We start from the raw sequence: 22436 nt of genomic DNA on the forward strand, positions 1-22436 counted from the left end.
CTCAGAAGGCTCAGGGCCTGTTCCATTCCGCCCTGAACCAGGACGGACTCCAAGGCAGCCCGTGGGGGCCAGGAGGAGCTGGAGGGCCTTGCCCACCCTGGCAGGCACCCCGTGTCTGGGGAAACCTCTTGGAAGACCCCAGCGTGTGCCCCCACTGAGGGCCCATGTTCTGGACGACAGGGAAGCCCTTCCAGGCCAGGCGGGAAAACATCTGGGAACCCCCAAGCTTGGCCATTGTGTTGGGCTTGGGGATAGAGTTGCACGTTTAGGGAAAAGGGAGAATTCTCTTGTAGAAGTCCTGTTAAGCAGGGGTGGGGGGCTCGGGCGGGGGAGGGGGGGAGCCTAGCTCACATTGGGGCACCTCCAACCTGGCCTCTGGCTCAGCGTGTGACCCTAGACAAGTCACATCACCCCCCAGGGCCCGGGCCCCGAGCTTGAGAGCAGGACTAGGAATGCTGACCCCAGAGGGTCGCTCTGAGGGCTGGGGCGGCTTCAGTCGCACAAAGCCCAGGTCCTGGCACGTGGCAGGGGCGCCGTAAATGGCTGCCCCTGTTGTAATTGTTATTGTTGTAAATGGTAATCACCGTTTCTGTTGCCAGTTATTTTATTTTTGAGTTTGTGAGAAACAGGGAGCCTAGTTTTGGTTTTACTAGAAAGGGCCCCTGGAGTGCACCCCCCCATCCTCACCCCCACCCCACAGGTGGCAGGATAGTGAGCCCCAGCGATGTTTTCAAGGGGTGTTTTCAAGGGAGCCCGTCCTGCGCTGGCAAAGTCTGGGCTCTCCTTGTCACGGGGACTCGGCGGGAGGCACTGGGCACCCCAGGTGCGCCCAAGTCCCCTGGGGGTCCCGGGGTGTGCCCACAGAAGCGGTACCCCTTCCTTTGAGCACCACGCCTGCCTGGCTGGCCAGGCGGGTGGCAATGTGGTGGGAGGAATTCAGGACGGGCGAGCTCATTCTTCCTGGGCCCGATCCGCGGACCAGACGCCGGCCTCTGCCGCGGGAGGAATTTGTCTCTGAGGGTCTGGGAGACCCAGCGAGATCGCCCCCCTCTGCAGGTCTTGTTGGGACAAGGACGAGCCCTAAAAGGCACCGGCCATGCTTTCTGATGTTCTGGGGCCAAAGAGGAAGAAAAAGCAACAATTGTCTCCGCGCGAAGACAATGGACCTTCTATGTGAAATATTTATTTTCAGGGCCGACCCGGGTCCCGTCGGCTGGGACCTCGGCGCTCGAGTGTCTGGGTAGCGCAGGCCCTAGGAGCTCAGTCAGGGACAGAGATTTATAGAAAAGGAAGAAAGATGGTCCCCCGACCTGTGGCTGGGGGAAGTTTCGGTGGGAACGCCTGGCTTTCTTTGTTCGGTGGAGTTTAAACTTTCACAAGTTTATTTTGTTTTCTTCTGTGGCTTTTCTCCTGAAAGGCCGCAGGGGCACGGAGCAGCGGCAAGGTAGCCAGGGTTGGGGTCGTGGCCCGGAGGGGGCCTCCCTCTCCCCAGGCCCTGCTGGCCTTTGTCTGCTGGGGGGGGTGGGGGGGAGGTGTCGCCCAGTGGACGTGAGGAAAACAGGGACTGGAGGAGAAAGGGTCTGTTCCCGGGTTGGGGGTGGCCGCAGAGAGCGGGCTTTGGACAGTATTTGTGATTCTCTGGTATTCTCTACTCCTCCCCCAATCCCATTCTCTGATGAACTTGGGAGTGGCCTGCAGGTCCCGGAGAGTTTAGCCTGACCCGTGAAGCCACACGCAGCCCTCAGACCCGCTGCCCTGCTGGAGAGGCTGTGTAACCCCGGAGGAGCCTGGCCAGAGTTAGCGCTGGACGGAAGTTTGCCGCATTCATAGAATGAACAGAATTTCCTCTGAGGCTGCCGGCCGGCCGGCCGGCCACCTCCCCACTCCTGGCTTGGCCCCTGGGGACGGTGCCGAAGCAGCTCGGCCAGGTTCCCGCTAAATCCACAGCCTCCACTCAGCAGGGAAGGTGCCCTGGGGAGGGGGGCCGGGACCCCAGGCTCAGGTTAGGGCCTCTGGCAGGAATTCATCCAGATGGGGCTTGTAACGAGAGCATGGTGGCGGGGCGCGGGGGGGGGCGGGGGGGGGAGGCCACAGTGGACAATGGGACTAGACCCCGGCCAGCTTAGAGGGGCCTCAGTGTGGACGTCCCTGCCAGGCGGGTGGAGGGCAGGAGAGGGCGTGAGCCTGATGGGACGGGGGTCAGAGTCACCTCCCTGCCAAGACTCTTTCTTGCCCCAAAAGATTTTGTTGGCAAATGCTAATATTTGTCTTCAAAAACGAGGTTTTATTTTTTAAAAAAACTTCAGTTGCATCTTTAAAAAAAAAAAATCCTGGAACCTCTCAGCTGCAATGTGTTCCCCCTTCTGCATTGCCCCCCCCCACCCCCACACACTGTGAAGAGAGCTGTCTTTTGTGGGGGCGGCCACTGCAGCCTCAGGCCGGGGTAGGACCAGTCAGCTGGAAATGGGGCGACTGAAATGTTGTGACACGGGACAGAGGGACCCTAAAACATAAGCTTTTATTCACCTTTTATGGGGGGGGGGTGTAGTTCAAAAGTAAAATTCAAAGTTTGGGTTGGAGACTTGTTTGAGTCGGGGTCCAGGAGCCTGGCCTGCCGGGACGGCTCAGAAACCCGCGTGGACGACACAGCTGCAGACGGGGCCTCCGTTTGTTTAATCAGCGGCCGGAGAGGCTTTCTGGGCTGAGCCGTGACCCGCGGGCAGCGGCGGCTGCTCTTACGGTCAGCGGGGCTGGTCGCTGTGGTCAGAAAACATGTGCCTGAGATGGTCGGACGGAGCAAAGAGGCCATTTTTTCCCCCCCAGGAGGAACAGATTTCCCCCTTCAGGTTCATCAAGGAATGCGGCTGGCTCCCGTGCGGGCTGGCTTCCCGGGAAGGGCCCGCGCAGGTCTGGGATTCCAGGGGGCGGGAGGGCATTAGCTGAAATCTTTACCTGCTGATTTGGGCTCTTAAGTCTACATTTGCCTTCCACGTGTTTCAGGGCGATTTGTCCCTTCAGATCAGCCGTTTGTAATTACATTTTAAATGATAACAAGACGACGGGGCCGGGCTGCAGCCTGCGCGTGGTTTGACGGTAAGAGAAGCTGCAGCACATGGCACAGGGGTTGCACATCCGTCATCCAGACTCGCCTGGGCTCCGGGCCGGCACTGGACTTGCAGGTTCGGGCCTGCGGGGACACACGTGTGTCCTGAATATGTCAGGGTCTGTGCGTGTCGTCTGTGGAGCCCCCCCTGCCCTGAGACGGTTGAGGGGGATTCTGTGCCCGGCACCGCGGCGGCACTGCCAAAGCTCTCGGCACATGGCCCATCAGAGAGGGACCCGATGCGGGCCCGGCTGCTGGGCCTCGTCCTGAGCCCCACATCTGGCCACCGTCGTCTGTGCGGCCTGCAGGGCACCGCGGCCGTGTGTGTGTCGTGGGGGTGCCAGCTCCTCCTGCAGCGGCAACCCTGGCCCTGAGACGGCCACCTGGTTTGCAGTGGCTCCCCCGGCGGAGCACGGGGACCCTCTCCTCCCGGGGCCAGGCTGTTGGCAGCCCTGCCAAGCTCTGGCTGGAATGGCATTCCCGGCGTTCCTGGCGGGGTGCGTGGCATTGGAATCCTACCTGCTTTGTCTCTGTCATCAGCTGGTGAGCTGGTCACGTGGCTGTGCGGGAGGCCAGAGTCCTCGCTCCCTCCCTCTCTCCCCACCACTCGCACTCTGGGCATGACCGGCCCTGCCCGGGCATAAGGCGTATGAAAGCATTCCCCTGGTAGCCTGGCCTGAGGTATCCGAGCTGTCCCTCCCTCCATTAGTCACTGACGGGGAGGCAGGCGCAGCCACGGCCCCTCCACGCCATCCCCTCTACCCTGCACAGAGCCAGCCCGTGGTCACCGCCTCAGCTCCCGGCCACATAAAGGGCCAGAGGAGAGATGGGGGCCAACGGGTTGGCCCTGAGGGTGCAGTTCCAGGGTCCACGTCTGATGAATCTCCAATAGGAGTGCCCACAATGAAACCCCAGTTCACGGACCCGGGTCCGAGGGCCGGAGCACAGCGGCCACCTTTCCGCGCTGTGGCGGCCGGTGTTGGTCTTGGTGAAACGGAAGGATTGGTGTCTGTGAGAGGCTGTGGTGAGCGCCTGGGCCCCGGACGGCCTCCTGGCCACCTTTGCGGCCCTCCTGGGCGTGGGGTCCAGCTATTGAGCGCCTGCGTGCCTTGTTCGTTCTGTCGTCACAGCGGCCCTGGTCTTCACACGGGGAAACCGAGGCTAGGACAGGCGGTGTGGCTCGCCCAGACATGGGTGGCTGATGGGACACAAGGCCAGAATCAAACTGGTGGTCACCGCCTCCCCAGCGTTGGCTAGGGGGGCCCCCTTGGAGGGCCGGGGGCGGCTGGGGTGGGCTGGGGTGCCCCGTCCCAGGAGCACCCCGGTGGTCGGCCCCGGCTGCTCTGCAGGGCCACGCGTGGGAACAAAGCGGCCTCTATTCCCCGGCAGCCGGCTGCCTGGACTCCCAGGGCAGCCTGGCCCCGAGGCCGCCCTAACATGGCGCGAGCCTGGCCACGGGGAGGGCTGGGCCGGGCCGGGCCGGGCCGGGCTCCCGGCGTCCTCCTCGGTGGCCGCTGAGTGGCCAGACGCTGCAGCTTTCTCCTCCCGCCCCCCCCCCCGGCCAGCCCCCCCCAGCCCCCGCCTCGTTTGGGGGTCCGGCCCACCCGCCTCTGCCACGTCTGCCTCTGACACCCATGAGCATCTTTCAAAAATTCCCGGTGGGCGGGGCCGAGCGCGCCCGGCCCCCTCCCCGCAGCCAGTGCCAGACGAGAGCGAGCGCAGGAGACAAAAGTAGCATTTTCTCCTCCCGGGCTGCCAGCCGGGCTCCCAGCGCCACTCGCTCCTGGCAGCCCTGCCTCCGGTGGCCGAGGCCCAGGCCACGCCAGCCAGGAGCGGGGACGGACAGACGACGGTGGCCGGAGACCAGGACACCCGAGGGCCCGTCTGACCGGGGCTGGCACCTGGGCCTGGCCTGGCCAGCGGGACCCGTGCTCAGCGGCCGCCGCCGTGACCAGCGGGCATGACGGTTCACGTCCTCACTCTGGAGAGAGAGCTCCTCGTTCCCCGGCGCCTGGGTAAGTCGCCTCTGGCTTCTCTTCTGGAGCCGAGCCGAGGCTCTGCCATCTTGTGTTCGTGCCGTTCCGTTCCCTCCCTCTAATTGGTTCTCCGGAATTCAAATTCTATCTCAGAGCTCCCCCCGCCCCCCCCCCCCCCCCCGCCCCCAGCTTTAGTGAAGTCAGTCCTTCCAGAAACTGCAGGGAAAATGTGGAAGCCGAGCCCATTTTTTTCTAAGACCCGCAGCTTTAGTGATCACAATGAAAAGGGACGTTTTGCACAGCAGCCGCGCTCAGTCATCTGAGCGAGCGTTCCGGGAGGCATGAAAGGCACGGCCTGCTCTTCCGTGTTCGCGGTGTCCGCGCGCCTCCGGACCGTTATCGCTGGTGTTTTCATCTCTGGCAGCGTCAGGAGTGGCACAGGGACAGACACCGGAGGCGCCCACGCCCCTCCCGGCGGCCTGGCTGGCACTCCGAGGTGGCCGCGCCTGGGGAACAGAGGCCCTTTATGTGGTCCGGCCTCTTCACTGCTGCCGTGTCCACAGCGTGGGGATCCAGTTCTCCTTCCCTTTCGTTGTATTTTATTTTTTGAAAAAAGAAAGAAAAGAAAGCTGTTTCGGACTCTCAGCTCAGGGTGGGAGGATCTGTTAGGTTTGGGGGCTTTTCATTTTTTAAGCCCTCGTTTAAGCACTAGCAGTGCTGGGCCGGCTCCTAGCCGCCCTGCCCACCGCCTGCATGCGGGGGGCACATGGGCTTGTCCACTGGACAGACCCTGGGGGGCCCTGCGTGGCCCCAACCCCGTGCTGGTGCCGACCAGCAGAGCAGTGGCCGGCGGGGGTGGGAGTCCCTTACGGACCTCCCGCCGTGTCCCCGGGGCCCCGCCAGGGCTCGCGGAGGGCTGGGGCCGGGGCTGCCTGAGTTTCTTTGTTGGTCCCTGACCCTTCGGAGTGGCTGGACCTTTTCCCTTAAAAGGTGGGCTTTGCAAAGTGCAGCTGCGAGCTCACCTCCGCCCTCGGGCGGGCTGACGGAGCGTGGCCTGCAGACGCAGCCGGCTTCCCCGCGTTTCAGGGCAGCCCAGGTCTTGATTTATGCAAAATAGCACGCTCGGTCCAGAAAGTTCTAGCTTGCAGCTCACAGGCAAATTCTCGTGTGCATGTACCTTTGTTTTTCTAATTCGGAGCCGTGGGGGCCGAGCAGCTCAGCCCACACGAGGGAAAATCGGCGGCTGCTTTGTTCTGAGACCAGACAGCAGTCCATCCTGGAGGACGTGGGCTGCGGAGACGGGCGCACGCAGCGGCGGGAATTAAAACATTTCCGCGGTGTGACAGCCATGTCCCGCTGCTGCAGGCGGCAGGCGTGTGCCACCCAAATATTTAGCAAGCCCCCCATGAAACACCGGTGACAAAATAAAAGTCAGAGAAAGAAACGGGGTGTCATACACTTTAAAGGCAAGTGAGCAAGAGTAGAGAGAGGCATTTGGAGATTGGGGGGCGGGTGTTAATCATTTTTAAAAGCACTTCATACTTTTAATAGCTGCCCACTGCTCATCTCTTTTAATTTGACTTTTTTTGGTGTAATTAACGCAGGTGAAAGAGATTTTTAATCCTAAATCCTGGAATGATAGGTAGGTAGTCACATTTTCTGAGTATTAACTCATCTTCTTTTTGGACAAGGTGGGGCAAGTAGCATAAAATCCATTAATTTCCATAAATGAGCGTTTTCGTTCTGAATTAGTATTTTGCACCGAGATGAGGCCCGCCTCATGGTTTTAGTGTTTGTAGCTACCACTCTACCCAGCAGGAACAGTTAACTTGCAGAGGTCCGTGACCATCGTAGTTCTCAACTTGGGTGAAATCAGTGAAATATACCTCTTCCCCAAATCAGTGAAAAATTCCGTAGGCTTTTTGTTTTTTTGTTTTTGTAAATCAGGCAGAACCTCAGCATTCTCCATGGCACCCGCTACTTTTCAGCAGGGTTTTTTTTTTTGTTTGTTTGTTTTTTAAAGAAGCAGCACGCATAGCAGTTTTCACATCGTCGCTTCTGTATAAACTCTGCTGTGGACTGAAGTGGCCCGTCCTCACAGCACAGATGGGCTGGTCTGTCGGGCTCCCGGCCTCGGCCACACGGCGTAGTTCGGTGGTGGAGCCGACGGTTTGGGGGATCGGAGGTCAAAACAAACAAGTTGCCTCCGAGTCGAGGAGCAGCCTGACCCAGTGACCCTCCCGCTCCCGAAAAATTCCGTCGGGGAACACGATCCCCTTCATTAGATTTTAATTTAAATTTTGGTCTTTATCTCTGCCTTCTGAGACAGCACATGACCTCGGCCAAAGGACCTGCCGTGTCTTAATGAGTTACCAGCTTTTATCTTGTTCTGCAGCGTGGGCCACGCTGACCCTGGGTTGGAACTCAGCGTCGTGGGGTGTGGGCAGGGTTACACTGTGCTATCTTCACGGTGTTCAGGACGGACATTGACTGTCTGGGTGTTGTATGTACAGCCTTCCATAAAGTCATTTTGAGACTTTTATAAAAAAACAGCTGGTTAAATATTTGGCACGGTCTAAAGGTACTTTAAAATCCAAACTAAAAAAAAAAAATAAATAATAATCAACAGGTAACTACAAAGAGTAGCCATAAACTTTAAAAAAATTTATCTTGCCAAGATAAAGTGCACCCTATATCGGTCCCTATCGCCACCCAGGCGGGCAGAGCACTTTTACAGCCTCAATCTTTGGCAAACGCTGGCGACTGTTTATTTTGTGAATTTGCTCACATTACGGTGTTGTAATCAGCTCCGAGGGCTCCTCTCCCCCCTCCTCCTCGTTTTTAAGTGTTTGCTGCTGCATCTCTAAGTTCTGGATTCCTTTCCTGTCCCCAGCCCCCAGCCCCGAGGCCCCTTCCCGGGGTGGCGGACAGCAGCTGTCCGTGCCTCCAGCGGGCTGGCTGGGCTGCGTCCTGCAGAGTAAGTCCGAGGTGGGCTGCGGCTTTTTTTGAGGCTTGTTTTAGGGACGTACCTGTTGGTGGAGATGCTGGGGAATGGAAGGAACAGTTAATGGCATTTGCCAGCCCCGTTGGGGAGCCAATTTCCCAGATTTTTAAAAACCCTTTCGTCCTTTCCGACAGGGGGTCCTTTTAGCCTGTGGTCGACCCTGTCTCGGCATCTGAGTTGTATTTCTCGTCAGTGTCGGGGCTCTGGCCCTGGCCCGGGTCCGGGGGCTCTAGAAGATTCGGGTCAGTCTCAGCGATGGGGGCCTCTCCTCCCTGGTCTGGGGCGAGCTTCACCTCGCCGCGCCTCCTTCCCCGTCTGTGCAACGGGCCAGCATGTGTCCCGGCCTCACGGTGACACGCAGACAGCACTTAGCACACGCCTCGCTCACACAGAGCCCCTCAGAAACGCCTGGACGCAAGGGCTGTCCTCAGGGCCATTCCTGGGGGGTGGGGGGGCACCAAGCTCAGGCGAGTGAGTTCCCCAGAATCAACCCGCTGCTGAGGGCTGGCACGGGGTTCGCACGCGGGCCTGCGTCCTCCAGAACCCGTACTCATGCTGCGTTCACTGAGCGCGAACACGGGTGTCCACGTGGCGGCCGGATGCGGATGGCTTGCTCTCTGCACCGTGGCCCGTGCGTGGAGCACGTGTGCATGGACACACAGGTGTCCTGTACTCCGGGGTACGTGGAGGAACTTGGGTGCAAGAAAAACTTGGTGGGTTTGAACCATCACAGCTTCCAGAGGTGGACGGGCGATTGGTGGCCATGTGTCTGCCTGGGGTTGGCCGTGGGCAACCCTGGGGCCGCCAAACAGCCAGTGGGTGGACAGCCACCCCCGTGCGGGGCTGCTGGTGGGGGAGGGAGGGGCCCTTGCCCAGCCGCTGCACTCTGGGCTCTGGCCAGGCAGGGCCCTGTCCCCTCGGGGCCAGGCGGTGCCGGGGGCGGCCATTTGCAGACTGAAGTGAGGCTGGGGCCCGGGAGAGGAAATGGCGGCTGGGCAGGCGGGTGGGAGCGGCCAGAGCCTGGGTGGGCAGGCCGTGTGCATGTGTGCACGTGCGCCTACGTGCCGGGCCCCTGGAGAGGGGGAGGGGGAGGGGGAGAGGGGGACGTGGTGGTGGGGGGAGGGCTGATGAGCCAGCGCGATTGCCCAGCCCGGCCTTGGACAGGAGGCCTGATAAGAACCATTCGCCCGCACGTAGGCTCACGTCTCTGCCGTTGACATGGGGGCAATGGTATTGGCCTGGGGGAAGGGCCCCGTCCTGGGGAGGCCTGTTGGAGGCCCGGTTGGGTTTCCCTCCCTGTGGCCTCCTAGGGAGAGGCCTGGGCTGGCAGTTGACCTACCTGGGCTCCCCATCTGGAGAGGGAGGGGTAGATGGCAGCCACGGGTTTCGGGGAACTACATGTGGCCCCACATGGGACCGTGTGGGTGGGCTGGGGAGAAGGGCCTCGACCTCTGGCCTCTGGGACTTTGGCCTCTGAGTGCAGGGTCTGGATGGGAGGTGGGGGCAGGGCTTGCAAACCCCCAGGAGGCTTGGGGGTGGGGCCACCTCTGGCCCAGTTTCCTGGGAGCCCAGCCCAGCCCCGAGATTCCTGCGATGGGTGTGCCCAACTTCCGGCCTGGTGTGGGCGGGCACAGGGCTCCAGGAGGCAAAAAGGCCGTTCCCGCCCTTCCCGCCGTCAGAGCCTGCTGGTGTGCGCCACGGTGAACTTGCTGGGACGAGGACTCCCTCCCAGCGCCATGTGCGAGGTCCAGGTGAGCAGCTCTGCCCAGCAGCTGGGCCCAGAGGGGAGCCGGGTCCTGGAGAGGTGCCCACAGCCGGAGCCTTTTTTGTGCACAAAGAGTGAGCCGTCCGGTGCCAACCCGCACAGGCTCCCGGCCTGGATGGATGGGCCCCCGGGCCTCGGGCCTCAGTCCCGGGTGCTCCGGCACCAGAGGAGAGCTCTGCCCCCCAGAGGGAGTCACACCCGGACGGACGGCGACCCACCGGGCTCCCTGGCCTTCGGGACCCATGTGGAAGCAGCCTTCATCCGGGCGCTCCACCACGGCCCACACCAGGGGGAAAGGTGTGGCCGCCAGGGTCCGGGTCCGCAGCCCGCTGCCGGGGGAGGGGGAGCGGGACCAGTGGGGGCAGAGCCTGCTGCCTGGGCTGAGGAAACCCAGGGGCCCTGCAGAGCTGAGGGCTGCAGGCCTGTGGCTCTGAGTGCCTGCGGCGGGACCATGGACAGCGCATAGTGTGGCAGCAGCGGCGGGAACTCGGTGCTCCCATGGGAGGCCAGGGGGATGTTGGAGGTTGTGCCCAGCTGCTCTCAGAAGCTCTGCAGAGAGCCCGCCTTCCCGTCAGGGAGAGTGAAACTCCGGGAGGCTCGGGGCACTGAGCAGGGACCTCTCGGCAGCCGTCTCAGAGTCTCAGAGCGGCCGCGAAGGACAGAGCCTGCGGGCGGGGGAGGGGGGGTCTCCTAGATCCTTCCTGTGGGGTCTCAGGTCTCCTTGCAGACGTCCACCGCCCCCCCCCTTGGAGGCACTTATCTGGGGGAAAGGCGGGGGGGGGGGGTCATGCCTGGGCCCGAAGCTGGTCCTTGTGCTGCAGATGCCTGGGTCTCAGTGTGCGGGCTCCTTCAGATCAGGGCAGCAGGAGGTGCCTGGTGGCCATGGCCACGGCCAGGCTCAGCTCCTGCGAAACCAGCCCTCCTGGGCAGTCAGGAGCCCTGCTGGTCCCCATGAGACCGCTGTGGGGCTCCTGGCCCTGATCCCCCGAGATCCCGGTGCCTCAGAGGAGCTCAGTGCTCTCGGGGTCCCCGGGGGGGGGCCTCTGGGGAGGCGGGGGACCCCCTCCGGGCAGGCCTGGCCGGGGGGCAGGAGGAGAGCGCAGGAACTGGACCCAGCAGACCTGTGGGGCCGGGGCCGGGGCTGCAGGGCCGGAGGCAGGACGGTTGGACTGCCCCACACTCAGGGGCGGAGGGGCCTCCCTCTGCAAACACGGGGCCTCAAGGAGGCTCAGGCCAAGATGGCGCCCGCGGGGCTGGGCCAGCACGTGGGGAGCAGATATGTAGCCTGGAGCAGTCCGAGGCCGGACCTGGGGAACTTCCTGGAGGGGGGACCTGCTCCTGCCTCCAGCCCCAGCCCTGCCACGTCCCAGCAAGGGCGCGGCACCGCCCCTCCCCCTCCCCCCGCCTCCTCCTCCCGCCTCCCCCCACCCCCACCCCCACCCCACCCCCACGCCAGCCCTGCACAGGCCACATCTGCTGGCCTCGCCAGAGCTCTGCCTCCAGCCCCGTCCCCATGGAAACCATGGGGGCCCCCTGCTGCTGTGGCCGCGGACTGGTTTCCATCGGAGCCAGCCCGCTTTCCCTGAGCCCTGCCCCCCAGGTTCGAGCCCCCCAACCCCGGGTCTCTTCTCATTTGCAGAGCAGCAGCCTTCTGTGCCGGGACCCAGCGGCCGCTGCCCACCCCGGCCGGCACCCTCGGTGCCCTGTCCCCGGGCGAGCCTTCCCTGGTCTGGGCTCCAGGCTCAGCCCCGTCCTTCCTCGACGACCAGCAGCCGCTGCGGCTCCAGCGCTGGACAGAGGCAGCCCGGCGCCCACACCTGCAGGCGAGCGGCTCTCTCGACCTCAGTTTACCACCTGCAGAGCGAGAGCGGGGAGCGCCTCCCGTTTGGCCACAGTGCCCAGAAAGGAGGAAGCCAGGAGGGGGAGGAGGGCGCCGTCGCCCGGATTCTCCCTTCGGGGGTTTTTGTGTTTTCAAGGAGGGCTTTTCTTTCCATTTTCTTTTCCTTTTCTTTTTTTTTGGTGAGGAAAGGGGTCATAGAATTTGACCAGAGATGCTGGTTGCCGAGGCCGAGCCCGTTGGAGTACGCAGCCCCACGGCTCAACTGTGGGCAGCGGTGCCCACCAGGCTCTGCTGGGCATCCGGGCTGTGACCGCGGCGAGCGGAGCCATGGGACGTGCCGTGAGAGCCCACAGGGCCCTGAGCCCCCGAGAGGCCCCGGAGGGCAGGAATGCGGGCAGACAGTGTAAGGGTCCCCCCCCCCGCCCCCCGGGGGCTGGGCGTTGGCTGCTGCTCCTGGGAGGTGTCGCCTCCCCTCCCCCCAGTGAGGAGCCTGGCCCTGGGACTTTACGTCCCACCTGCCAAGCGGTGATTTGGCTCCTCCCCATGGAAGCTCGGCTCCCGCTCGCTTATTGCGAAACGTCCCAGATGCCACAGCCTGGCTTCTGCCGCGGGGCGGGGCCTGCAGCAGCTTCAGACCCGAGCGACACGTGGTCGGGGCAGGCAGCTTTCCTCCTGGGCCTCAGTCTCCTCATCTGTAAAGTGGGGTGGAAACGCCGGGTGTGAGTGAGAACTAGAGGGGCAGCGGGTCAGGGCTGGGTACGTGGTAGGTGGCGGCGTCAGAGCGGTGCCCACCCCGCTCTCTCATCACAGACCCACCGTGGGCCTGGCATCACCAGGCCCGACCCAGGGGCAGGCTAGGGGCGCAGCCGCCCCCCACTCAGCTTGGAGCTGCCCCCCGTCCCAGGCCCCTCCGCAGATCCCAGGCGGAGAGGCAGGTGGAGGACCTGGGCACATGGTCGCCGCAGCCCAAGGAGAGGTGAGGTGGCACCTGAGTTTTCTGTCCCGGGCAGGAGAGACCTGGGCGGGTGTGAGCCATCGCCTGCGGGTACCCACCACCCCTGCACCCGGCCCCCCTCCCAGGTTGGCGAGGGAGTGAGCTGGGAGGAGCGGGCAGCGTGGTCGGGGTTGATTTAGACGTTCGGGGAGAGGGGATAATGTAGGAAATGAAGGAAATTTCCCCAGGGGGAGAGAGAAGAAAGAGGAGCTTAAGTGCCCAGATAATTACACCGCCGGGCGGTGATTTACGGCGGCGGCTCCTCCGCTGCCTCCCGTGCCCTCCCGGCTCAGCCCCGCGTGAGACCTGCCGGTGGGGGTGGCAGCGGGCGGGCCACGCCCAGACCCCCCCACCCCGAGTCCCGCCAGCTCTGATGTCTCTTAGCATGTCCCCCCCTTTGATCGGCCCCTGGGTGGTGCCCATGTCGCCCACCCTGCAGGGTGCCAGCCAGGTCCCCTTCCTGGGACTCTGGGAGCCTGAGCCCCTCGGGCAGGGCAGGCTCTTGGGGGACATTTCATGACTGAACGGAACGAGTCCGGCGACTGAAAGGGGAGACAAGACAGCCTCGCTGTGCTCCGTGCGGGCGCTGTGAGGAGCTCCGAGGCTCCAGCAGACAATTTTCCCACCAAGTCCCGTCCCCGTGAGGCCCAGGCAGGGCTCCGAGACCAGCAGCCGGCCGGGCACTGACCCTGCCGGAGAGGGCGGGCGTCGCTGTGCTGAGGCGGCTGCAGGCCTGGGAAGAGCAGCTGGGAGAGGGGCCCGTCGAGGACTGGGGCCCGTCCTTCCGGGGTGCTGGGGTGTCCGGAGAAGGGGAAGACGTAGACAGAGAGAGGGGCGCCCACCAAGTGCTCCTTATGGTGCGAGGACCTGGAAGCAGCCCACCTTCTGGGGGTTCAGTGGTCGTGACCAGTTCCCCGATGGGGTGCCAGGGGCTCAGGCTGTGGGGGGCGCTCCAGGCCAGGTGGGCACGGTTCCGTGAGGCCTGAGCCTCCGGACGGTTACACGTGTTGGCTCCCTTTCTCCGTTTCCCAAACTCTGGCTTCATGAGGATCTGTTTCTTCAGCAATGACAGGAAAATGTCATTTAATTTCAGAACCAACCACGTGGCGAGAGTGAAACTGACCTGCCCGCCAGACCATCCCTGCCTGTTCCCCCAAAAGCCGGCCGTCCACAGAGGGTGGGAGTCGTGGTGGGGGTGGCCAGGGCATCTCATCACCATCAAGCACGATGGCCGTGGCTTTGCTGGTGCAGATCCTGCCGTTCGTGACCAGCCTGGCCCAGCGGAGCCCGAGGTGGGTGTGCGACATGCGGCGGCGGCCTGCTTTTCGGGGGGTAAGTCAGCAGTTAGCGTGGTGCCCGCAGAGCCCCTGGGGTTTCCCGTTTGCTCGTTTTCTCTGATGTCAGCTCCGTATGGTGGGTGTAAGTGGCTCCTTTTTAAGAGACCAGACGGGGGTCATGTGGCGGGGAGGTTCTGGCAGCTCTGCCCGATGCCTGTCCTTGGGGACTCGAGCTCGCCCGTGCCCTGACCACACCGGCTGCTGGGGGAGCCATCGGCCCCCCAAGTCCCCGCTGGAGCCATTCGGGCCCCGGCGACACAGCCTGGTCTGTGTGTCTGGCCAACTCCGGCCGCAGGGTGTGGCCGCCCACAAGCTCATTGTCCGGCTCCCGCCCTCGGGCCCCTATGGCCTGGGGTGCCCGCATGGGGCCCGGCCAGGCGTCCGCCCCGCCCCTGGCATTCCTCGCCAGTCAGGAGCCTGCTCTGTGCGGGCTGCGGGCGGTGGCGGGAAGGGTGACCTTGGAGCAGGGCCACGTGGCATTCCAAGGACAAGTGCGGGCAGGTCGGGGCTGAGCTGGGGACTGGAGTTCCTCCCAGGGCTCAGCTCCCGCCCATCCTGCCCCAGGGGGTGTCCACCCCGGCCCCAGGCGAGTTGTCAGGCTGGAGGCTGGGAGGAGTCTCCCGGCCGGGGGCCCAGGCGTGTTCCCGCCCTCGTGAATCTGGGAGCTGGGCTCTGTGCCCCCAGACTCCAGGCGAGGAGACTGAGGCCCCCAGAGGAGGAGGTGCTTGTCCAGGGCCACAGCGGGCAGAGCTGAGAAGGGAACCCAGCAGCCTTGGGTCCCCCTGCAGGTGGACACAGGAACGTTCTGGATGCTCATGGGCAGGGCAAGCAGTTCTGGGGGCTTGAGCACATCCTCGAAGCCGCCAACGGCCCCCCTCAGCCTGAGGGCCTGACCAGTCGCAGGAAACCCAGTGCTGGGGCCGGAGAGAGGAGAGTGGGGGGCGCACATGGTGACCCCGGCCCTGCGGCTGGCACAGCGCTCCACCCGCCCACCCGCCCTCCTGAGGGTTATGCCCAAGGGAGCCACACACCTGGGCCTGGGCATGACGGGACCTGGGTGGGCACAGAGGTCTTGGGAGGAGGGACCGACACCTGGGGGCCCGGTGCCCAGCCTCCGCCGCCTCCTGGTCACTCACGCTTGGCCTGGGCAGAGTCCGAGAAAGAGCTGGTCCCTCACCCCAGCCCAGATGGGGCCGAGGCCCAGCTGTGCGGGTCTGGCCTGGTGGGGTTTGTGGGTGTGTCCCCCTGAGCCACCCCTGCGTTGGGAGGCTGTGCCCAGCTGCACGCCTGAGCCTGAGGCTCGCGTCCTCGTCCAGTGGGTCCCAGGGGTCCCCTCCCTCGCTCGCTCGGGGGAGACCTAATCCCAGGTCCCGGGCCTTGTTCCGAGAGTGAGTGGGGTACTTCCTCTCATCCTGGGTGCGCCCCGAGCCCCCCAGCCCCTCCTGCGGGCACTGGAGATGGCGGGCGGGGCTGCAGGGAGCGGGCGGGGGGTTGGGATGTTCAAGTGAAGTTCCTGACCTCAGGCTGGGCCACCTGCAGGTGGCTGTGGGGTCCCTGAGAGACTCGGGGGCACACCGCTGACTCCTTGGTCACCTTGTGTCTTGCAGGATGTGGCTCATCCCAAAGCCCCCCAGAAAGGGGGACCCGTCACGGCCTGCGGGAGGCCCCGCTGCACTGCCCGGCCCAGGTGAGAAGGACTTTGGGAGGCGGGTGGCCTGGCCGGGGATGGGTGGGGTGGGGAGTGTGGGCTCGTCTGTCAGGGACCCCAACACCAGGCCCCCTCGCAGCCTGCAGCCGAGCCCAGGGTACCCGAGGGCCCTCCTGGCCCCTCTCTCGCCAGGGCAGGTGGCTGCTTGCAGAGTGGACACTGCTCCCTGCAGCTGGGGAAGCCGCGAAATGGCCGCCTCAGCCCCGCGCCATTTTGTGTCTGGGTGGCGGCCGGTGAGGAGGGGGCACCATTGCCCGCCTACCCCGGTGGCAGGGCCAAGCCAGCGCCGTCCCCGCCCGCCCGCCTTGGCCCGGCCGCTCTGGGCTTGGCACCGGCCAGCGTGTTGGAGGGCGGCCCAGAGCCAGCCCTTCACCCAGCCCTGCCCAGCCTTGTGCACCCCAGAACCCCCGTGCCCAGCACACGGGTGCTGCCACCCAGGGCCGCAGAGCTGGGATTGAAACCCTGCTCCTGGGGGTCCTTGGCCACCTCGAGCCCCCTGGCTGCTCACTCCCTTCACCTGCCAGGAGCCCGCGTCCTCAGGGGGCAGGGCGGGGGGCTCCCTGGAGGAGGTGAGTGCCACGTGGACAGGGCACTGGTCTCCATGGGGCTGCAGAGCAGGAGGGAGGTCCCTGTGGGACAGCGGCTGGCCGAGCACGGAGGCACCAGGTGGTCAGGGCATGTAGCGACCAGGCTGTGTGTCCCACCCGCCAGGCTGGCCCAGAGCCTCCTCGGGGGCAGGAAAGGTACCCCACAGGGAGCCGTGCCCAGGAGGGCCGCCCCGGGGCAGGTTCCACCGGCTTTTTTATGATGCCCCCCCCCCCACACACACACACACACACACTGCCTTGTGACCCAGACCATGGCCTGCTTGGAGAATATTTTCAGATAAAGACATGCCTCTGAGGTTAGAACCGTTGCCTGATGGTCGGATGCCCGCAGGAGGTGCCCATGGGGCGGCCGCGTGCTTGCCTCCCCTTTGGACTCCAGGCAGGCCTGACCTTTGCCCCGGGCGTGCAGGCAGCTGCTCCCTCGCTGCCACCTCTCTGGGCACATGCTGCCCGCAAGCTTCCTCCGGGCGGCTGCGGGCAGCAGAGGCCACGGGGCAGAGTGACTTGCCGAGGTCCATGGCTCGTTGGCCAGACGAGAGGCCACACCTTGGCCTGGCCGTCCCTGGAACCAGCTCTCCGCGCCCCCCGGCCCCTGTCCGCCGCCCCCACCCCCCAATGTGGGTAGTCGTGTCTGCAGACAGGACCCCCAGTTTCTCAGATGCTACTCCTGTTCGCTCCCAAACTCGGCACCCGCCGGCCCTGCTCTGGCCAAGGGGCGTCTGCCCCTGCCCGGAGCTCCCAGAGGTGGGGAGCGGCCAGGACGGGGCACCAACTCCCACCAAGGGGACACCCGGCCGGACCGCCGGGCATCCCCTCAGGACCCGCACGGGGAGGGGCATCAGGAAGGGCGTCAGGATGGGCCCGAGAAGGAAGGGGGGCCTGGGTCTGTCCCTGAGTCACAGCTGGACTCTGCCCGTGTCCCCAGGGTGTGGTCTTGGGGCGACGAGCCCCTGGGGCTCTGCACTCGCCCAGCGGCGGGCGCCTGAGGCACAGGAGGAGCCGCGACCACGGTCCACCCGGCCTTTAAGGCTGACTTCGCATTAGTTAATTTTTAAAATTTCTCCTTAGTTTCGATACTGACTCGGCTCCATACACCGAGTGCCTGGCTGGCCTCCCCTGGCCCGCCGGCCCCGCCCGGCCCCGCGGCCACGCATGTCTCTCTCCTGCACGGCGGTGCTGGCGGGGACCTGCCCCACTGCCGCCCCCGTGTCCTTTTCCCGACTCCATTGTTGGCCTGACGAGCAGGAACACTGGCTGCTTTATGGGGAGAAACCTAATCGGGGTGACAGTGGTGGGGCCCAGCTCCCGGTGGCCCCACGCCAAGCCCGAGGTGACTGCGGGGTGACGCCGTCTGTCTGCCTCGCTCACTCCAGACATCCGCCTGCCTCTGAAAGCGCCACCTGCCCACCCAGCCTCCCACACACCTGTCCCCAGCGCCTGGCTCCTCCCCCTGGGCCTGCCCAGCCCCCACCCCTGCGGCCGGGGCCGGGCAGGGCCTCCCCGCAGCTGGCAGATGGCAGGAGTCCCCTTCACCCGTGCGGGCTGCCTGGGGAGGGGCTCTGGGACAGCCCCATGCTGCCTGGAGGAGGCGGCTGGGAGGGGGTCGGAGGGGTTTGGGGGGAGCTCGCGCTCTGCCCTCTCACCAGGCAGGACGGTCTGACCTGAGGCCACCATCGGCTGTGGCCTCGTGAAGGTCATGTGACCTGGCCTGCCGCCTCCCCTGGAAGATGGGTGGGCAGCGGTACTTGCCTCCCAGCTCCTCTCCCGCCCCAGAAGCCGGTGGCTGTTGTGACGCTTGTCTGTCGAGGCTGATTTTGTCCCCTCGGCGCTGAGTGCAGAGCCCTCGGAGGGGCCAGCCTGCCCTGGGACAGGCCCTGTCCCTCTGTCCCTGTAGAGCCTGCGGTTCTGGCCCAGACAAAGCAGAGTCAGTGGGGAGGGAGGGAGGGAGGGAGGCGCCTATCCACCAGGTGAGTAGGCGCGAGGCTCACATAGTTTCTTGATTTCTAGAGAGAGGAAGGGAGAAAGAAACATCGACCGGCCGCCTCCTGCACGCCCTGCGGTGGATGGAGCCCGAAACCTGGGCATTGCCCTGACGGACGGAACCAGCGACCTGCTGCATAGAGCACGCCCGCCGCCCCAGCCGCACGCACGCACGCCTTTTGCCGCGTGTTGGCCTCCCTGTCCTGATGGGGTGACCCAGTGCCTAGATGAGTTTCCCAAACACCACTCTGCACTCTCCCTCCCTCAGTCCAACCCCCCTACCGTCCTCTCCCTTCTTCCCTCACCCCTCTCCCCCCCTCAGCTCCCCCCTCCCTTCCCCATCTCTCCCCCTCCCCCCTCCCCTTTCCTCTCCCCCTCCCCTTTCCTCTCCCCCCCTCACCTCCCCCCTCCCTTCCCCATCTCTCCCCCTCCCTCTCCCTCTCCTTCCCTTCCCCCTCCCCTTTCCTCTCCCCCCCTCACCTCCCCCCTCCCTTCCCCCTCTCCTCTGCCCCCTCTGGTAGGTGGTTTTCTCCTTGGGCTCCTCCCTGTGGAGGTGCTGCTCCCAGGAGCTGCCCCAGCAGCCAGAATCCTGAGCCCTCGCACTGTGGGCCTGGCCCCCGGCGGCCCCCTGCCCTGCCCCCCGGCCCCCCAGGAAGAAGCTCTGAAGTTCTCGCCGAGACTGACAGCCCTTTGGGGTGAGGTAGTAGGTTGTATAGTTTGGGGCTCGGCCCTGGTGTGGGATAACTATACAACCTACTGTCTTTCCTGAAGCGGCTGTGATTTCGCCGGTGGACAGCGCCCAGGAGCCGGGCTGGGGCTCGAGGGGCAGCCTCGCAGGGTGGGGGGACGAGAGGGGACGCGGGGGGAGGGGGTCTTCCCCCCTCCACTGTGGGCGGGCAGCGTGGGCTGCACCGCCCGCACGTTTCTCCTGCCCTGCGCCGCCCAGCCTTCCGCTCAGCCCAGGGCCACGGCCACGGCCACGGGCAGGGGCGAGCTGGCGTGGGGCGGCGGGGCGGCGGGCCCTCCGCACCCAGGGAGCCGGCGGGGTGAGGTAGTAGGTTGTGTGGTTTCAGGGCAGTGATGTTGCCCCTGGGAAGATAACTATACAACCTACTGCCTTCCCTGAGGCCCCCAGAGACCAGCCGCGGAGGGCCCGCCCCCCGGGACTCAGCCGCGGGAAGGGTGGGGGGACTGGCGGGTGAGGCTGCGGGCGGCCTGTGCACTTCTCAATAAAAGCTGTTCTGCTGAGACTCTGGAATTGGCCCCTTTCATTCTGGAAGCCCAGGGCTGGGTGATGGGGGGCATGGGAGCGAGCTCAGGGCGCGTCTGGGGGGGGGGGCGTGTGCGTGGCCGGAGCGGAAGCCGTGTCCAGCTGTGGGAGTCACCAGGCTCACCCGTCTGTGCCCTGGACCCCAGCCCGTTCTCCCCCACTTGTGCCGCCTCTGAGCACAGTGTCCCTGAGCCCCCGGAGCCGAGACCCGGTCAGCAGCTCCAGGCCGGGCCCTGCTGCCCAGCACACGTTGCCTGACCAGGACCAGAAGTCCATCTTCACAGCCAGCCCCCAGGACGGTTCCTGGGCAGCCTGTTGGGGTCCGGCCTCGGGCTGACCGCCCCCCACACGCTCACCATGTTTCTCCTCGCGCCCTCGTGCTGGCGGCTGCCGGCCTGTCCCTGGCACCTTAGCCCAGCATCAGAAGAGCCCGCTCATGCCTGGCCAGGTGCCTGAGAGCGCCCTCAGGTGCACACACCCCAGTGCCCGTGGTGCCTGGCACAGACCCTGTAAGACACCCCCATGGGCAGGAGGCCATGGTTCCATTCCTGGTCAGGGCCCAGGCCCAGGTTGCTGGCTCCACCCCCAGTGTGGGGCGTGCAGGAGGCAGCCAATCCATGATTCTCATCGTTGATGTCTCTCTCTCTGAAAACAATAAAAAAATATTTTTAAAAAGACACCCCCTTTCCCAGCCCAGGGCCTGCCCCCAGGTTACCCCACCGCCCCCTACGGAAGACATTGGGCAAGTCCAGGCTGCTTTGCCAACCTCATGGGCATGAGCCAGACACACTGCACCTCCCAGTGCCCCGGCCCCACAGGAGGACGGACGGGACACAGTCCTCAGATGTGACCTGGGGTAGGGGCCCTGTGACAGGGACCAGAGGGGCTCCTGACCCAGGCAGAGGGGCTCCATGAGGAAGGGCCAGCTGAGCAGGAGCCTGAGGCCTTGGCCGCCCTCCTCTCAGCTCCTCAGCCTCTCCCACCGCCATGAGGACTGTCCCTGAGCCACCATCTTAGAGCGGCTGCGGGAAGGGCTTCTCGGTCGGGCCATGCAAGCTGGGTCCTGGCGGTTGTGTAGGAGTTTGCAGCTGGAGAAACACAGGAGAGGCCTGACAGTGGAGTCCCTCGTCCCCTCGCCCAGAGTGGGGCCAGACTCGGGCACCGTCCACCGCCCCTTCACTCGCCCCGCAGTCAGGGGCAGCGTGGCCCCTTCATCCCCTGAACCTCATTGCTGTCCCTCCCCTCACTCCACCCTGGCTCCGTCGCCAGATCCTCTCCGAGCGGCCCCTCTGCCCTTCCTCCGGGCACACACCCCCTGCCCCGTAGGCAGCCCTGCGCACACCGGTGCCCCCCTCCCCAAACCCTCCCTGTGCCGCCCCCTCATCTGGGCCCTGATGCACAGCCCCACCTTCTTAGGGCTGTGGCTCGGGCGCTGCCTTTGATCAGGGTAGCTCCTGTCTGCCTGAGCCGTGTCCGTGTCAGCCGTGTCCGTGTCTGACTGTGAACTCCCCGAGGAGTCAGTCCAGCCTTTCCTCCTGGCACCTCTGCAGTGCCTGCCCTGCAATCAACACCAGGCTCTGCCCTGCGGAGCTCATGGCCCAGCGGGGCAGCAGGGACGCACAGCAGCCACCATGTGGTCGGCACCGTGGCGGGGACAGGCAGGGACTCACTGGGCGCCTGGACCAGCCCTGCAGTCAGGAGGGCTTCCTGGAGGGGGTGGCACCTGGCTCACTTGTGTCCATTCCTACTGTCCAGCCACCCAGTTCCAGGCTCTCCACGGCCAATCGTTGGTGCCTAGAGATGGGGATTATAAACGCTCCCCAAAGGTGGGCGAGTGGGGTGTGGGGGGCAGGGGCTCCCCACCATCTGGTCATCAGCAAGTTCAGTCCTGAAGCAATCTGGATGGAGCCCTCAGTGTGGCCAAAGCAGCTCGTTGCGTCCCCTCCCCCGCTCTGGGAGGCCGGAGGGTGGAGGGCCGAGCTGCTGGGCCAGAGGCCAAGGGCAGCCGCTCCACTCCCTGAGCCTGTTTCCCCACCCGACTCTGTGAATGCTGTGGGGGTGCCCGGAGACGCCAGCCAGAGCTTAGTCCGCTCGGGGTGGGGTGCGGGGTGGGAACAGGAAAAAGGCAGGGACCCAGGCGGCCCAAGCCCCATCCCCAGCTGGAGGCCTGGCGCCACCTGCTGCCGGATTCGGGGAGCGGCTCCTGGCTGGGCTCAGGCTGCAGGCCCTGCTCCTCCTGGGAGACTGGACAGGCTTCTGGGGTGTCCCGCGGGCCCTACGGTCTACAAGAGCCACCTCTGACCTCGGACCCCCTCCAGAGCTGGCCTGGAAGTCAGACCTGCGCCCACAGCTGAGCCAGGGCCATGCGGCACCACGGGTCCCGGCTGTCACCCAGGCCAGGACCCGGGTGGGTGGCCAAGGCCAGCATCTCAGGGGGCCCTCACTCTCGGGGACCCACGGCAGGACCGGCCTGTCCATCAACACGATGGGCACAGAGCCCAGGGCCACACACTGTTTGGGTCCACGGAGAGCTTTCACTTAAATCCCCTTTAAAACCCAGAGGGCAGCCCCGGCCAGTGCGGCTCAGCCGGCTGCTCACCGTCCCTGCTGGAAAGGTGGCCGGTTCCGGGTCTGCGCCCAGGTCGCAGGTTCGATCCCCGGGCGCGACGCATCGGGAGGCACCGATCGTTGTTTCTCTCTCCCAGCGATGCTGCTCCCTCTCCCTTCCTCGCTCTCTAAATAAAACAGCTACGAACACCCCAAAGGAAAGTGCACATAGGGACGGTGCACCTGGGAGGCAATGGCTGTGTATGGAGCAGCCGATCTGCAGCGAGTGTGCGTCCTCACGGAG

General features: G+C 64.8%; 1 protein-coding gene across 4 annotated transcripts in view; it reads left to right on the top strand.

The window, feature by feature from the left end:
- LOC308513599 (uncharacterized protein) overlaps window positions 1–19558 on the top strand; it is a 43401-nt gene extending 23843 nt beyond the window's left edge. The window contains exons 1-4 of one of the 4 annotated variants that reach the window (XM_081083758.1): window positions 4844–5118; window positions 13776–14014; window positions 15627–15706; window positions 18343–19558. In XM_081083758.1, coding sequence (XP_080939884.1) covers window positions 13910–14014; window positions 15627–15706; window positions 18343–19084 — 927 coding nt within the window. In that variant the 5' untranslated portion in view covers window positions 4844–5118; window positions 13776–13909 and the 3' untranslated portion in view covers window positions 19085–19558. Of the gene's footprint in view, window positions 1–4843; window positions 5119–9601; window positions 9835–13775; window positions 14015–15626; window positions 15707–18342 lie in introns of those variants that run through there. The other 3 variants (XM_081083760.1, XM_081083759.1, XM_081083757.1) reach the window with 3 other exon arrangements.
- The last annotated feature ends 2878 nt before the right edge of the window (window positions 19559–22436 follow it).

The sequence above is a fragment of the Myotis nattereri genome (genome assembly GCF_964212035.1).
Source record: "Myotis nattereri genome assembly, chromosome: 2".
NCBI lineage: Eukaryota > Metazoa > Chordata > Mammalia > Chiroptera > Vespertilionidae > Myotis > Myotis nattereri.